The sequence below is a fragment of the Balaenoptera physalus genome (assembly GCF_965194825.1).
Source record: "Balaenoptera physalus genome assembly, chromosome: 4".
Taxonomy (NCBI): domain Eukaryota; kingdom Metazoa; phylum Chordata; class Mammalia; order Artiodactyla; family Balaenopteridae; genus Balaenoptera; species Balaenoptera physalus.
This window is the reverse complement of record NC_138891.1, coordinates 90,705,216-90,723,186: the sequence shown is the minus strand read 5'-3', so window position 1 is coordinate 90,723,186 and position 17,971 is coordinate 90,705,216. Positions and strand designations below refer to the sequence as shown.

At 34.8% G+C, this 17,971-nt stretch overlaps 1 protein-coding gene across 10 annotated transcripts in view; it reads left to right on the top strand.

The window, feature by feature from the left end:
* The window catches only part of DZIP3 (DAZ interacting zinc finger protein 3), a 115,330-nt gene that overhangs the window by 10,261 nt on the left and 87,098 nt on the right, over positions 1-17,971 (top strand). For 8 of the 10 annotated variants that reach the window (XR_014263074.1, XM_082460307.1, XM_082460314.1 and 5 more), the window contains exons 2-5: positions 2,705-2,806; positions 6,466-6,535; positions 9,738-9,893; positions 15,722-15,838. Coding sequence is in view for 9 of the 10 variants with exons in the window: in XM_082460307.1 (XP_082316433.1) it covers positions 2,775-2,806; positions 6,466-6,535; positions 9,738-9,893; positions 15,722-15,838 (375 nt within the window). In the remaining variant the exon portion in view is untranslated. Of the gene's footprint in view, positions 1-33; positions 216-2,704; positions 2,807-6,465; positions 6,536-9,737; positions 9,894-15,721; positions 15,839-17,971 lie in introns of those variants that run through there. The other 2 variants (XM_082460308.1, XM_082460312.1) reach the window with 2 other exon arrangements.

Here is a 17,971-nt window from a genome sequence, read left to right as displayed (position 1 = left end):
TCGGATTATTTCAGAAATACAGGGTAACGTTTCAGGCTGGCTACTTCCTTTCTGTTGCTAGGCACTTACACCTTCGTTCCCAACAGAGGCTGTAAAGTGCTACTGCTGCCGCTGTTGCCTGTAGGGCTTGCCACACATATCAGCTCAGCTTCTGGGAAATGATGGGATTGATGATCCTCTCCTGGAAAACCTTTCATCACAGAGATTCACATCAGGTTGTATTCTAAAGCAGGCTGAAAAAGAAAGCCATTAGCCTTTCTTAACTCTTAATTCAGGATCCAATTACCTTCTGATTTATTGATTAATTAATTTTATATCTTTTTCTTTTTCAAGCTGAACACTGAATAGCTTAGCTGAGGCCTTCCATCCTCTCTGCCTTGTTGCCAGAGGATTTTCCTCCTCTCTCTTCAGCCTCACTGTGATCTGTGCAAACAGCTACTAACTGAAGGAGAGCTTATTAGAAGGGGAAGTATCCATATCTGAGCTTTTAAATTCTGAAAATGAGAGGATTTTGTTTTGTCTGGAAAAGGCACACGTTTGTATGCTCTGGCTATGAAATAATGCCTGTTACTTTTTATTAAAATAACCAGGGAGGTTAAGGAAACCATAAAAGAAAAAGTTTGATCACAATCCTACAATTCTCAAAGCCATGTTCTTTTCTGTACAGCTTTATTAAAGAAATGAAGCAGATCTAATTTAGTGTGAAAGAATAACAAGGATTGTCCAACCTCTCTCTGCTTCATTATGGGCTCTAGGTTGTATATTTGAACAGTATTTGAATAGAGAATGCAAATTTTAATAGGCATACGACTTTGTATACTGAGTTTTTAAAATAAGACTAAAAGTACAAAATAATGTACAGAACTAGATTCTGAATAGGTGAATTATATTCATACTGACAGCAAGAAGTGTTTTATTAAGGATGGGCAAGAAACTAAGAGGTGTTAGAAAGCTCCATTTTAAATGAGGGAATTTAGTGTGAGTCTGTGTGTGTGAATCTTTGCACTTGTGTTTTGATTAAGAAGTATCAGCTAACATTGAATTGTTGGAGAATTACCCTTGTTTCTCCAGCCTTTCTGTGTAACTGAGAGCTGATGTGAGTCAAATACAGAAAATAGCTAGTATCATGATTAGGAATACTTGTTTTTCAGATGATCCCCTCAGAACTTCTTTTAGCCCTTATACCAGGAACTGAGTTGTCCCCTCCCCATAAGTTTGTTAATGATAGGATTCTCAACCCTCAAGGCTTAGGATGGTTCAGGTCCTACAGTTCTTTCTTCCCCTCTATATGTTGTTGGCTTTTTCTGACTTTTTGGGAGACTCGGCCTCATTTAAAACAATGTTCCTTTGAGTAAATACAATCTGAATTCTTAACAGGTGACTTACAAATGATCTTGTGGAATATATTTTCTTGATTTAAGAATTACCTCTGCTGAATTGCCTTTTAGTAATGGGCCTCCAAAAGCTCTATCAATCTAATTTATGGGTGTATATTAATATGCTATTAGAGAAACTGGCTACCCAGTTACTGAAATAAATAAACAGTCTAGAGGCAACAAATGAGAAACTTTATCCAGTCTTGTGCTTGGCAGCAAGGCACTCTAGGTCTGTTTTATTTATGCTATTGCTGCCACTTTCTTTTCTTTTTTCTCATCATTTCTTTCTTTGCCCCAGAGCACCAAGCAATAGTTTTACCTGCTTTCACTCTAATACTTCCTGGGCTTATGTACAGTGGGATCAGAAAGGGAAGTCAGCCTAACAGAGGGCAATGGAGTTTGGAGGCTTGAACTCTCAGCAAAAGAGATCAAATGGGACTAATTTTAGAAGAATTGGTCTTAGGGTAGTTAAATAGAGAGCAATATAAATAAATAGATATGCTAATAATACACTATTCCTCTTTTGTTTTCATTTATTTTGCCTCAGTATTTTTTTTTTTTTTCCTTCAGGAAATATCCACAACATCCATTGATATCTGAACTAGAAAATATGCAAGAGTTCTTTACATCCCACCTCTCTTATTAATGGAGATAGAGAATCATACAATTTTGGGGAAAAGTAGCTAAATGTTATTTTTAGACTAAAAGAAAACAATGAGTGCTATCAAGATTGTGTTAAAGAGAAACTTCTTATACCTCTGGGAAATACATTATTACAATCTATTTGGGAAGCCATTTAGCAATATGCACCTAGAGGCCTAAAATATTTGTGTCTTTTGACCTAGGAATTCTATTTCTGATAATTTACTGTAAGGAATTAATCATAAATATAGAAAATCCTTCATAGGCAGTGGAGTTTATCATAATACTAATTTATAATGAAAAAAATGGGAAACAATCTTAATGTCCAACTGTAAGGAAATGAGCAAGGAAACCCCAGTCAACCAACTGTTATGTAGCCATTGAGAATGTTTACTAGGAGTATAAAATAACATGAAAGATGCTTTTGATATAGTGTTCAGTGGTGAAAAAGGTAATGTAGAGTATTCCCTATTCAATATGATTACAAATTGGTAAGATATACCTATGCTTGGAAAAAATTAAGTATATTAAAGTATAGGCAGTGATTTATGTTTGGATGATGAAACTGTGATTTTTGTTTTATAGCAGTTTCAAAATTTTCTTTAATGATTATGTACTGTTTAGATAGTGGGAAGAAAGAATGAAATCCTTCTACCTTCCCACTAAAAGTATTATTTTCCTTACAGCTTTAAACAGCAGTCGTAAAAGTGAGTCTGCAAGCTTTGAAATAAGACTTGCAAGAGAATATTGTGCAGCATGGATTCTCTACCAGAAGAATTTTTTGTGAGGTAAGGGATGGGTTGACAAAAAACCAGCTGCAGTTGCTGCATTTTGAAGACACGACATTGCTCTTTTTCACATAACTTTGGGAAGCTAGTGTGAATGAGATACCCTAATGTTTCAAGACAATTTAGCAATTTTGATTAGTGAGAGATGTAAACTGGGTAAAATCTAATTTTAGAAAATTTCTCTAAGGACCACACCCTGGCTAAATAGCTAAGAATTGAAAGATGTACCATAACTTGCCACACCTGGGCCATTCTCAACAAAGTAATGTTTTATTTATCATTTAACAAGCACTTACATAGACTTACCTTTTATCTCATTCACACTAGCTTTTGCCAGGCATTGTTTTAAATGCTTTTACAAACATTAACTTATATAAACTTCATAACAACTCAGTGAGGTGGATACTATTATTATTCCCATTTTATAGAAGGTAACCTAAGCGTAACACAGAAGACTCTACTGAGTGGTTCAACTGGGCCTAGGCTGAATGTCAGTCTGTCCCCTCAAATAGGGAAAGTTCAGCCTGCTTGTACCTCTCCCATATAATACTAAAGAGCAGGTTAGTATTGGAGATCTCCTTGCCACCTTTCACTATCTCATATAATAAGCAATGTGTTGTTTTACAAGTATTTACTTACCTCCATGGTACTTAGAGAATAAAGACTAAGACAAAATGTATGTACTGAGAGAGAATTATAATATAGTAGGAAGATACATAAAAAGTTATTTTATCTTTAGGCAAAATGCATACATAAGTGTTATAGTAGAAATGCTGTGGCTATATATAGAAAGGAACAATAATTATTGAGTGGGGTTCAGTGGGTTTCTACAAGGTGACATTTGAACTGAACTTTAAAGGATACAGGTGGCTTTTGATGGGTGTAGAAACAGCAGATGGGAGGTCATTTGGCTGAGGAAACAGCAAGAAAAAGTGTTTAAGATAAATTCTTGGGGAGGATTTTGACTCCTGGTAAGGAGTTTAGCTTTATTTTGTGCAGAGCCATTGACATTTGAAGAAGAGAAATGAAATTTTACACTGTATTTTGGGAAGACTACCTCTGTTGATAGTGGGAAGGATGACAAGATATGACAATTGTAATAGCTCAGGAAGTAGTTAATGAAGGCTTGTATGATAGGAATAGTAAATAGTAAGAAAGGAAGGATTTATAGAACTAGAATCAACAGAATTCTTTGACTACTTAAATATGAGAAAAGGGGCAAAAGAGTAGTAGAGTTGGTTTGAAAGTTTCTAATGACCGGAAGGAAATATGTAACGTTAGCTAATATGAAGATCACAAAAGGAGACAGGTTTAATGTGTGTTGAGAAAGTAAGAGAGGACAGATAATGAGTTCAGCTTTGGACATGAGCCAGACTGAGGTGTCGCTAAGATATTCTTATGGAGAGTGTCGAGTAGGTGGAATGAAATGTGTAGCTGTAGCATCAAAGAATGATTAAGTCTGCAGAAATAGATTTGTGGATCATTAGAATGGGGTGCTATTTGAGTTCATGGAAGTTTTCTCATTTATTTGTTTTTATATTTATTCATTCAATAAATATTTGAGTGCCTACTTTATGTCAGATATTGGGCTAGAGACTTGAAGGTAAGGTAGTTCAATAAGAAGGACCTGAATCCTATCTGGGAGTGTTTATTCATGGGCATAAATGAGATTGATTTAAGTAGAAAATGTACTAAGAAAAAAGAGAGCTAAAAATGGAACATTACTGTATACTATATATATTCAATATTTCAGGTATATTGTTATACCAAAATTTCAGCTTCTCCCAGCAGCAGAATAAAGTACACAGGTGGTAAAAGTAGCAGAATAGCAAAAGAAAAATACTAGTTTTGCACTTAGTTTTAGCTTTGCTGCTTTCTAGTGTATGACCTCTCTGGGCATTAATTTACCCATCTACAGAATAAAGTAGCTGCCATATATGACCACTGATGTACCTTCCTGTTCTAATACATGGGGAGCATGGTTTGATAGTGTTAATGTAAGCAGTTTTATATTAAATATTATTAAAATAATAGATGAATAAGGTGAATGAAAGGAAGAGAGATAGCCAGTGGTACAAACTGAGAAGTGGACAGCTGGAGGGGCTAGGAGAAGAACCAATAGCAGCGAAGGATGCGGAGGTTTTCAAGGAGGGGTGGAGTATATGATGGATAATGTTAAGTAATGCAGAAAAGCTAGGTAAAATGAAGAGCTAAGACAAAGCTATTGTAGTAGCAAATACGATTTCATTAGCAACTTTTACTAGAGCAATTTCAGTGTTGGGGAGGAAGTACAGATGATTTAAGTTTTCACATCAAAATTTGTTAATGGAACCTATGGAAAATATAGAAGCTCATGTTCCACACGTTTGATTAAGAAGCTCTGAAGTAGAGTTTGGACATCTGGATATTTCCAAAGCTTCACAGGTGATTTTAATATGCATCTGGGACTGAGAACTACTGGGTTAAGGAGTGGATTATCATGAAATAGAGTTAGCAAGTAGAGTATCCATTTTGAGTACCTTTTGTACTCTTAAACATTGAGAGGCTTCAGAATACTGCTGCAGTATTTTTCATTCCTTGATAACACAGTTCCTTGTGTTCCTTTTTGGAGTGGGGCTTAGAAGTGTAGGAAAAAACAGTTAACAGGTTTCTCTTTACCATGACATTTTAAAGAGCACTGAGACTCATACTGTGAAATATTGTTTGTGTGTATAAATCATCTTTTGTTGAAACTTTCACTGTGTGGACAATATTGTATTATTTATCTGTCTCAGTTTCCCCTGACAAAATCAGCACATAGTAGATGATAAATGATTGTCTGTCAAATGAGTACATAAATATGAAGTAAAATAGGATAATATTTACAAAGTACAGTTCTGAATAAGTCAATCAATTGACATCAGTTTCTCACCTCAGTTTTATCTCTGCTAGTGTATAGGATTAAGAAAATTATATAAATCATATATGACCGTATGTTATGGTTCTTATATTATGAATCCTGTGTCATGGTGCTGTATATAGGCAAAAGCAATTTTATAAATAAATTTTTCAATTCAGTAAATAATACTGCATATGTTCACATTTCAAGCCCATGTCAAAAGCAAAACTTGTCAAGTTATTCCTTTTTATAAAAATAGTTAATAATTTCTAAATATGATATTCTGCCTCAATTTAAAAAGCCATTTTGAAAAACTGGACAATCGCAATGCCAGGAAACTGAAAAAAAAAAAAAAGATCTCTGTAAGATAGATCCTTTCCAGACCTCAATTATTTTCATAAACACACGCACACACACATACACACACAAATCAAAACATCAACCTTTTCAACCTTTTCTTTACATTGAGAAACAGTGCTATAAAGTTATTTTTTCCCATTATTTTGGTCTATTGTGTGTTTGTTAAAGATGAAAAATTTTTTACATCAGCTTTGTATTCTCTCTGCCACTATCCAGTAAGGTCATGGCATAATTTCTTTTCTTTAACTTGAGTTCCTAAAGAGATATGGCATCTACCACTGTTACCAGTCTTTGGTACATATTGTTTATACTTCTGAAACTTTCAGGCAAAAATTCACATGTCAGATTCTTTACTATTACAATTTAATTGTGTTCTTTGTAAGGAGATGCTCTGAATATAATGCTTTTTCATTTAAAATAGGGATCTTCCTGTGGAGGAGCAGGCTAAGGAGGAAACAAAGAATAAGGTAGAAAAATCAACTGATCAACTGGTAAGAGACAATGTAGTCAGTTAACTAATGCTGTATGAGAATTGAATGCTAAATCTAATCAATTTAATTATCTGCTAAAAATTTTCCTACCTTAGTGGTCATCACTAAATCTTTCTTTGATAACTGATATTTGTGTCTCAAAGTTATCATTCTAAGCACCAATCTTAACTGTAAGTTAAAATTAGTAGATAATTGAATTGACTTGCCCAGAAACATCCCACAATCAATTGTAAGAAATCTCTTGTTTGTCTTTTAAAAGCAAAATTCAAACAAAATGAACACTATACACATAGAAATAAAACATACACAGAGAATTTTATTTAGTAAGACATTTCATTGAGTTGTTTCTGAAGTTAATTCTTTTTCCTGTTTTTATCATCTTTACTGTCAGAACCTCCAGTTCTAAATGAATAACTGAATTATACACTAATATAAAGCTTTTATTGCCAGTGATAATATACTTTATGGTAGATTAAAAAATACAGACACATGTTTGTGAATATCACATGTATTTATGTTTAGTGAAGGATGGATGAGAGGTATTTGTTAGGTTCTTGTTAGTGTACTTTTTACTTTCCACATAGTTTTATATAATGATTGATGTCCATTTGTTAATAAAGGTTATCCAGTAACCTAGGAGGAGAAAAATATATAAACGTAAAATAACCATAGTATTCACCTGCATGTGGTTATCACTGTAAAAAATTTTGCAGATGAAATACAATATGTGCAATATGTACACTTGGACCAGGGGGATTGGATCCAGAAAAGCCATTTCTAGATACAGATTTCAGAATACAGAGGGAAAGGAGGTGAAAACTTTAACCTGAATTTGGCTTAGATACTAAATCTATTTTGCAAAAATGGATTGAGCATCAAATATTTTGACAACTAACTTAAAAATTAAAATTGTATTTATAATAAGATTATTTAACAAACATGAAGCTTATAGTATTTCCTGTTGAAAAAATTTTATTCATGCCATAATCTTACTTGTGTATCAATTTGGTAATTAATGTTAGATGATTCTGCAATGACTTTCGATTACAGAATTGACCTTTAGTTTGAAATATATGCACTATTGACAATGGTCATTCTTTTTTTTTTTTTTAAACATCTTTGTTGGAGTATAATTACTTTACTATGGTGTGTTAGTTTCTGCTTTATAACAAAGTGAATCAGCTATACATATACATACATCCCCATATCTCCTCCCTCTTGTGTCTCCCTCCCACCCTCCCTATCCCACCCCTCTAGGTGGTCACAAAGCACCAAGCTGATCTCCCTGTGCTATGCAGCTTCTTCCCACTAGCTATCTGTTTTACATTTGGTAGTGTATATGTGTCCATGCCACTATCTCACTTCGTCCCAGCTTACCCCTCCCCCTCCCCGTGTCCTCAAGTCCATTCTCTACGTCTGCATCTTTATACCTGTCCTGCCCCTAGGGTCTTCAGAACCTTTTTTTTTTTTTTTTTTAGATTCCATATATATGTGTTAGCATACAGTATTTGTTTCTCTCTTTCTGACTTACTTCACTCTGTATGACAGTCTCTAGGTCCATCCACCTCACTACAAATAACTCAATTTCATTTATTTTTATGGCTGAGTAATATTCCATTGTATATATGTGCCACATCTTCTTTATCCATTCATCTGTTGATGGACACTTAGGTTGCTTCCATGTCCTGGCTATTGTAAATAGAGCTGCAATGAACATTTTGGTACATGACTCTTTGAATTATTGTTTTCTCAGGGTATATGCCCAGTAGTGGGATTGCTGGGTTGTATGGTAGTTCTATTTTTAGTTTTCTACGGAAACTCCATACTGTTCTCCATAGTGGCTGTATCAATTTACATTCCCACCAACAGTGCGACAATGGTCATTCTTTATAAAGGTTTGTTTGGTTATTTTTTAGAAACTTTTTTTTTTTTTTAACTTTTTGAAAAATTTCAAACCTACAGAAAAGTTGCAAGACTAGTACAATGAACACATATACTCTTTACTGGGATTTAGCAAACTGTTAACATTTCCTACATTTTTGGATGTAAATATAATGAAGTACCATAAAATGTAAGATGTGTTTGTTGGGTGTTGTTGGGAATGAAGGAATCTCAATTTAAGACTCAAAACCAGAAGTGGAGAGGAGGAGGAAGAGGAAGAGTAGTAGTCCTGCTGTGGACCTTATTGGTTCCTAGTTACTTTCCTGGGTAGTTCCAGGTCTGTTAGAAACCAGGCAGTCACGGTCACCACACACCAGTGACTATTTTGCGTTTTCAGTGACTACATGGCCTCTGCAGTAATAACCTGTCTATTCTCATATACAGAGGTCAGTGGCTGCATATTCATATTCCCAAAGTTTCAGCAGGGTGTAAGGACTGTGGTATCTTGTTAAGGTTTGAAGGAAGGCCATCATCCATCTGTTCAGGATCTTTATTCATTTCTATTGCGCATTCGTTCCTCACAATTAATGTTAATAGAAAATCCAGCAAGACTTGACTATATAGCTATCAGTTAACCATTAACTACAGCTTAATTAAGTCTGTAGGATCAGTTCCTGAAGTCCCAAGATTATTACTATTTATTCGGCTCTGATTGAATTGAGATTATACGTAGAATCATTATATTATACTAATTTATTTATAATTTGAAGTATTATAGCTATTCATTTTCAAATTGCTGTGTTTAGTAGCTGAAGCATTAGTCACATAATGTAAAAAGCACCGTTGGATATAGTTTTCATATTATTTTGTAGAATAATCTATTTAATATTTTAAACTTAGCATTTTTTTTAATGCCTTAAATGGACCAATTCAGTACATGTTGTGTTTTTCTCAAGGGCAACCATTTTTTAAGGCTTAACTCACATTTAAGCCTAAAATCATTCATGTTTCCCATCCCACCACCATAAAAAAAAGACATAATTATTCCCATCTTAGAATCTATGCTTTGTTTATAACTTTTAAATTCATTTATGATGGCCTTCCTTAGATTAAAGCTTCTTGAGTTTTAGTCTTAAACTTTCAGCTATGTTGTAAGTTCCTTGAGAGCAGAGAGAATGTCTTATTCTTATTGCAGTCTGTCAGAGTGATCTACATATAGCATGTAAAGGAACTTATTTTAAAAGAAATACTTTAGCTGGTTTTAATATTAGAGTAAATTAGAACATGTATAATTGTGTAAATTTTTAATAATGTCTTCTAGGACAAACAGGAAAAGAACATACCTACTGATCTTGTCCCTGTTAACCTGCTATTAGAAGTGAAGAAGTTATTGAATGCAATTAATACTCTACCAAAAGGTGTGGTTCCTCATATCAAGAAGTTCTTACAAGAAGATTTTTCCTTCCAAACTATGCAGGTAAGATCATAATTTGATATTTGGAGCAGAAGTGTAGGTCTGTGTATATGATACACTGTGTTCCTTTACTCTCACACTACTGCCATACTCACAGCATTCTGACACTAGATGTGGGGGTTTAGTCCCACAGCAGTCAATTCTCCAACGTTAGCTGGGTGTCCTACAAATCAATTCAATCCTGACACTGTCTATGTGGAGTTAGCATCTAATTCCACATGTTAAGGGCCCAGTCCAAGACTGCTCCCACTTCAGATGCCAATCACCAGTCCTAGGTTGCCCCAGTACTTCTGACTGATTGGCTATACATTGGGGTTCCCATGACCCCTCATGAGTGCAATAATTTGCCAGAACAGCTCACGGAACTCAGGGAAACACGTTGACCAGTTTATTACATGATAAATGATATGATTGATAAAGGATACAGCTGAACAATCACAGGAAGATATACATAGGGCAAGGAAGGGTCTCAAGTGCAGGAGCTTCTCTTCTTTTGGAGTTGGGGTACATCACTCTCCTGGCATGTGCATGTGCAAACTGGAAGTTTTCCAAAGCCCATACTTTTAGAATTTTTATGGAGATTTCATCATGTAGGCATAATTAATTATTAATTCAGTTTCCAGCCTCTCTTCCCTCTTTGGGGTATGGTGCTGAAATTTCCAAGCTTCTAATCATGGCTTGGTCTTTCTGGTGACCAAGCCTCCATCCAGAAGCCCACTAAGAGTCACCTCATTAGAACAAAAGACACTCCTGTCATCCAGAAAATTCCAAGGGTTTTAGGAGCTCTGTGTCTGGAACCAGAGTCAAAGACCAAATATTGGCAGGAACTGGGGACAGATCAATATATGTATTTCTTATTATGTATATATTTCCTATTATTTTACAATGACTCTTTTCTTTTCCTTTTTCTTTTCTTTTCCTTCCTTTTCTTTTCTTTTCTTTCTTTCTTTTTTCCCTCCCTCCCTCCCTCCTTCCCTTCCTTCCTTCCTTCCTTCCTTTCTTCCTTTCTTTCCTTTCTTTCTTTCCTTTTCTTTACCATAACAGTGCCACTAAGGTCTTGACATCTCCATCTTATATCTTGTGAAGGGCTTTGGTTTCAGCTTTGACTCTAGACTTTTATTAATTAAATAAAGCTGATGCTAGCCTTTCAAGGATAATGGTAGGAATGTGGGTTAGTAGCTTATAAGCTGTTGACTATAAGGTCTAGTGTTTATTCTAATTCTAATAACTCACAACATGCCACTCTGGGAGAGGAAACTGCTTTCAGTTTTCCTAATTTGTAAAATACTGACAGATTTTTCAAAAATGTAAAGTATAAAGAAAAATAATAAGACCTGGATTTTTTAATGAGATAAACATTTTAGAGAATATATTGTCAATGTGTATCTTAGAAATAGTTTTTCTAGATAATAAGTTGTGAAGCTTTCAACACAAGTTGGGTATCAGTTTATAAATTAATGGAATTTCCCAAAGTTAAAGAAAATGATCTTCTCTTCTTTGTGACAATTAATTGGGGGGCGGAGACAGAACGCCATAGGTGTCCTGAAAAGGCCACATTTACCTTTTCTGTGAAAGAATATATCATTAATTATTACCATGAAACAAATTAATACTATTATGATTAAAAATTTTAAAAACTCTAAAAATATCCAAAGACTTTATATACAGCTATAATCTTAAGTGAGGTAATTTACCACAAGTATGAATTCTGGTTTGAAATTGATGGAATAATGCCACTATTTCCCTCTTATCTTTTGGAAATCACCCAGAAACCACAATAAGAAATAGAAATCAGTAGGCTTTATATATATAAACAATACCAGTTAGAAGGTAAAAATGAAAGAAAAATATTTTTAATAGTAACAGAAAAGATAAAATACCCAGGAAGACACTTAAGAAGTATACAAGATATAAACTAGTGTTTCTCAAAGTTTTTCCTAAGCCACTTACGTGAGCCTATCTGACCCCCATACTAGTCCTAAAGAATCAAAATCTCTGGAGGAAGGTCTGGGAATCTGCATTTTAGCAAGTACCCCCACACACTGATTTTTTTACATTAAGTTTAGAAATCAATACTTTATATTAAAACAATAAATAAAAATTTCTAAAACTCTATTAAAGGTAAGATACGAAGACCTGAATGGGAAGCAATACATGTAGGAAGACACAATGTGATAGAGAAGTCAATTTTCCTGAAATTAAAATTTACAAATATCATATAATTCCAATAAAAATAACAAAAGGTTTTTTTTTGTTGTTTTTTTTTGTTCGTTTGTTTTATTTTTGTTATTAAAAGCTAGTTCTAAAGGGAGATTAAGGGAAGAATAGCCAGGAAAATTACGAAAGAGAAGTGTGGGAGAGAAGGGCTGGGAATTTGCCCACTTTGATATTAAAACTTACTATGGGGACTTCCCTGGTGGAGCAGTGGTTAAGAATCCGCCTGCCAATGCAGGGGACATGGGTTTGAGCCCTGGTCTGGGAAGATCCCACAGGCTGCGGAGCAACTAAGCCCGTGCGCCACAACTACTGAGCCTGTGCTCTAGAGCCCATGAGCCATGACTACTGAGCCCGCGTGCTGCAGCTACAGAAGCCTGCATGCCTAGAGCCCATGCTCCTCAACAAGAGAAGCCACCGCAATTAGAAGCCCATGAACCGCAACGAAGAGTAGCCCCCGCTCACCACAACTAGAGAAAGCCCACGCACAGCAACGAAGACCCAACACAGCCAAAAATAAATAAATTAAATAAATAAATTAAAATACAAGAGAAATTCCAGTAGTAGATCCAAATACATTCAGAAATGTTATGCGTAATAACAAAAGTTGGTAATACTAAAGGGGAAGTGGACCAATCAGCAATCCCAGTGGAAGATTTTAACATAGCTCTCTTAATAAGTAATAGAACATGAACACAAAATTAGTAGAGCTGTAGCAAACTTGATGTAATTGACTTATATATATGTAACAGTGACAAAATGTATATTCTTTTTAAATGCATATAACATTTACAAAAATTGACCGTATACTAGTTCACAAAGCAAATCTCATCAAATTTCAAAACATCAAAACATGCAGAGCATGTTCTCTAACAACTGTACAATTAATTTAGAAATTAGTTACAGATAGATAAACTAGAAAACCATTGTTCCTAAGTTAAGATATATACATCTAATCTAGTTAAACCAGCGATCAAAGAAGAAAGCACACTGGACATTAGATAAATTTTGGAACTGAATGAAAAACATGTATCAGAATCTGTGTTATTAGATAAAAGCTGTGCTGCAAGGATTATTTATAGCTTGAAATGCATATAATAGAAAAAGTAGCAAGGTTGAATATCAGTCATCTAAACATAAAATTCAAGAGGCTAAGGAAAGAACAGCAAATTAAAAACAGAGTCGAGAAAAGAATAAAGATAGCTAAAACTAATGAAATAGAATAAAACAAACTAGAAAAGGTCAGTTAAACCAAAACTTGATTTTTTGAAAAGACCAATAAAGTTGATAAATGCCTGGTAAGAATGTTCAAAAAAAAAGAAGGCAAAAAGAACCAAAATCATGAATGAACGTAAAAACATCAGTACAAATTCCATAGTTATCTGTTTTGTCTGAAGGGGATTAAGAGGTGCAAACCTACAGCTATAAGATAAATAAGTCAAGGGGATATAATATATACCTAGGGAACATATCAGTAATATTATAACAAGTTCGTATAATGATGGATGTTAATTGGTCTTATTGCAGTGATCATTTCATGATGATGTCATAAGAAAAATGTCAAATCACTATGTTGTACACCTTGAAATATAATATTATATGTTAATTATAACTCAATAAAATTATTTTTAAATTCCATAGTCATCTAAAGGATAATACAGAATTCTGCTACTTGCAGTGGCTGCCTGGGTTGGTTTAGAGCAGCCTTCTTTTGAGAAGAACTAGAAAAACAGGACAGAATCTTTTGCTTATTTGTGCTTTTCTTGCAGATCACTTAATTCAACTAGGGACTGAGATGATTCCAAGCTTTACTTCTGTTCTATGAAGAAGAGTCTATTTGTGGTTTACCCTTTGTAGCAGATACTGTCAGTGCCCTGCCCATACCCCTTGGCCCCTTGAACTCTTATCATTTCAGTATACTCTGGACAGTTTCCAGTTTTCAGTATCTACATCTCTATGCTTCAGGCCTTTCTTTTTTTTTTTTTTTTCTGGAACTGCAGAAGGCTGTAATTCTCATGGCAGTTTAGAGACCCCAAGGAATTAATACTCCCCCCTTACCTCAGAAAGCACTCAGTCAATAAACCTTGGGAGTTATTATATAAATATCCCAGTTCTCTCTCCCCTTAAGTTGGATAATACTGAGGCTTGAATTTTTCAGTGTTTTTCTGTTGTATTAACCTTAGTCATCCACTGTGGGTAACTAGCTTAATAACACACCTGTTAATTTAAAGCCTGCTTTCTCTTCCCTGATGCCCTTCTCCACTCCACTACCATTGTTCTCTGCACCTCTCAAATAAACTACTTGCATTCAAATCCTTGTGTTAGGGTCTGCTTCCAACTGGAACCAAAACAGACACTTTGACTCTAAGGGTAAATTTCTTCAGGGTCCCAACCAAAAGAATAAGGTGTTTAGCAGGGCCCCTCTTCCTTGATAGGTCATACACTCCAATTTTCCCTCTAGCTCTGCAGCTTTGTGGAAAGCTCTGCCTAGCATTTCAGCCTCTCAGCCATAACTGAATACAGCAATTGCCTCAAGGAGAAAAGTGGCTCCAAAAGTCAGTCTGCTGTTTCTGGGCCTTCCTCCTCTATTGCATGATGGCCCCAGAGATTTTCAGTGCCTTGGTAGCTTTCCAAACAAAAAAAGTTTTTTTTTGTATTTTATCCAGCTTTTTTAGTTCTCGTTGAGAATATTGCTCTGAAACTACCTAAACTGTTTGGCAAAGGTGGAACTTCAGTGTTATGTTTTATATATCTATTCAAATTCAAGAGATATTGTTGAGTATATGGTTGGATACATGAGTCTGGAATTCAGGTGATAGTTCTGAGCTCGAAATAATAAATTTGGAAAACTGTCAGTGTGTAGACACTATTTAAAAAGATGACAGTGGATTACTTTATCTAGGGAATGTGTGTTGATAGAGAAGAGGTTCATTAAATAGAGTGTTATGGAGACTGAAGTAAAGTATCTAGTTAGGCTAGGAGAAAAACAGGGAAGTACTGTATACTGGAAACCAAGTTAAAGTGTAGATTAAATTTCCCACATAGATAATACATCATTAAACAAATAATGTAATTTAAGCCAAGCATTTGTGGGTACAAGGCATTGGGGAATGGACACAAAGATAAGACATAGTTAATTTCTTTCATTGCATCTATGTAAATAAACTATGGTACATAATAAATCATATATTAGCTTGGTTCCAATTAGATGACAGCATAAGATGGTTTGCCTTGGTGTTGGTATTTTTAAAGCCAGCATTCCTATTTACCAGAGATTCAGGGCTGGAATGAAGATTTTTAGCTATGTTAGAGAATAGAAGGTATGAGAATGAAGTGGGATTATGACTTTCCTCTGAAGTAGGAGTGGACATTGCCAACCCTTCAGCAGGCATAGGAATGCTTTTTAGTATCTTGAGGAAGTAGTTACAAAGATGACTTGTCAAACTACTTAAAAACAAACAAATATGAGAACAATTTTATCTAGGTCGTGGATTTTTTTAAAAATCATCTTTATTCTCCAAATTTTTTACAATGAGCATGTATTATTTGTATAATAAAAATCAATGTTGATATTTGCTCTAACTTAAGGAAATTTTCAACCAAATTATTTTCCACAGAGAGAAGTTGCAGCCAACAGCCAAAATGGGGAGGAAATTGTTCCTGCTTTGACTTTACGTTTCTTAATAACACAACTGGAAGCAGCACTTAGGAACATTCAAGCTACTAATTATACTGTAAGTGTTTTCTTTTTGAAAGTTTGAAATAATGGACTTGGACAACATTTTTTCAATGAGAGAACAGTCAATGTATGCTTATTTTAAGGTGTAGGACAATTTGTATTTTCCTCATTTACCTCTAGAGAAAGGTACACATAGATTGATTTCTTTCACATGTCTTGTACTTTCTTATGACTGCTTCTCTTTAATGAGCTGATTCTAGTTTCCTTTCCTACCGTAACTGTTCATCTTAAATTGAGAAACTTGAACTAGTAAAAATGGGCTTTCCCAATTAGAAATGGAGAGTCATGAACTTTAAAAACTACTCCTTCCTTTCCCCCTAATTGATAATCAGCTCCTCTTTTTACTGATATTTCTGTTTTTTAATTTGAAGTATAGTTGATTTACAATTTTGTGTTAATTTCTGCTATACAGCAAAGTGATTCAGTTATATGTATATATACATTCTTTTTTATATTCTTTTCCATTATGGTTTATCTCAGGATATTGAATATGGTTCTTTGTGCTATACAGTAGGACCTTGTTGTTTATCCATTCTATATGTAATTCTACTGATATTTCTGTATTTGTAAAAATTGGAACTTCTGTCATCTATTATTGAGTAATCATGTCAGATAAAATTGACAAGACATACTTATATGTTCAAGGTCAAATGATACTTCAGAAATAGAGAAAAATCTGAGGAAAAGTAAACATTGCATCAAAAATAAGAACCAATAGTAAGGACGTAAAAGGAAAAATCAGCCTTTTGAATAATTTGGATCAGTAAAATAAGCTAAGTTTTGCACACATGTAGAAGATGGATTAGAGTTGTCTTCAAGAATGGACTACCCAGGCATCAAACAAAGTAGCCTAAGACACCACATCCCATATTATAATAGTATACAAAGAGATGGAAAAATCATCCTTTTTTAGGATTCTCAGGACAGGTTCTAAGACGTATATATACCACCGTAAAGGAATTCTAGATGGAGTCAAAAGAGGGAACAAAGAAAAGTAGTTTGCATCAACATGTAATCCCAAGAACTTCTGGGATGCTGCAGACCTGCTATTTCTCCCAGTGACCAGGTTGCTAAGCAGTGAAATAAATCACTATAAACTCAGCATTAACAGATGCTGATTGCTTAGCCTTCTCTACTTAGGCATTACTTCAAAGATGAGTCTTACACTAAGAATGGAAAAGTTTCCTCTGTTGGTGGCACTTGTGAGCAGAATCAGAATTGTCACAATCAGAGCAGCCTACTGCTATATCCAAATGTGTCTCTCTCTTCCTCAAGGCCACCGAGGAGAGGCGAGGCAACCTTTTAGGAAGTGGCAGTAGGGTGGGGGTGGGGGACAGCTGCCAGTAACATCCATTTAGTTCCAGTACCTGGGATACTCTCTGTTAATGGGGGGAAGGTAGGAAGGAAAGGGCAGGGCCTTTAGGTTAGAAATGTACCATTTGCATCTTTAAATTCTTTACATTCTACATCTAATGAAAGCATTACCACAATTTTGCATCTTATCTTGTTCTCAAATGCTCTTTTTTGTTTAGAATTGTATGAGCCAAGGACTTTGTTGTAGTATTAATGAAGCTAGTTTTTTAAAAGTTACAAAATAATAGTTCACACCTATTAGTGCTTGCTATAAAGCAGACACTGTTCTAAGCACTTTGTATGGATTAGCTTATTTAGTCTTCACAAGCAACCCATCTCATTATTCCCATTTTACAGATTAGAAACTAGGGCACGGAGGTTAAATAATTTGCTTAATTCATCAAGTAGTAAGTAGTGGCGTCAAGATACAAACCCATGTAGTGTTGGCTTCAGAGCCTCTGCAGAGATAGGAAGTTTAAGATGGAAACCAACTGGATGTTACGGGGGAGATTGTGTTTATAAACTCACTTGGCCCATTGATAACAAACATACATGTGTATTTTCACTGAAATTAGTTTGAGGCTAAACTCCTAACCCCAGCCAGTTATAAATATATACTGTTGGCCATTATACTTTTTGTCAGTATAGAGCTTATGAAAAGAATGAACAATATTTTTCTCCATAGACATTTAACTTTTTATTTTGAGATAATTTTAGACGCAGAGAAGTTGCAAAAATACAACTTTGTACAATACAGAAGTACAGAGAGGTCCTG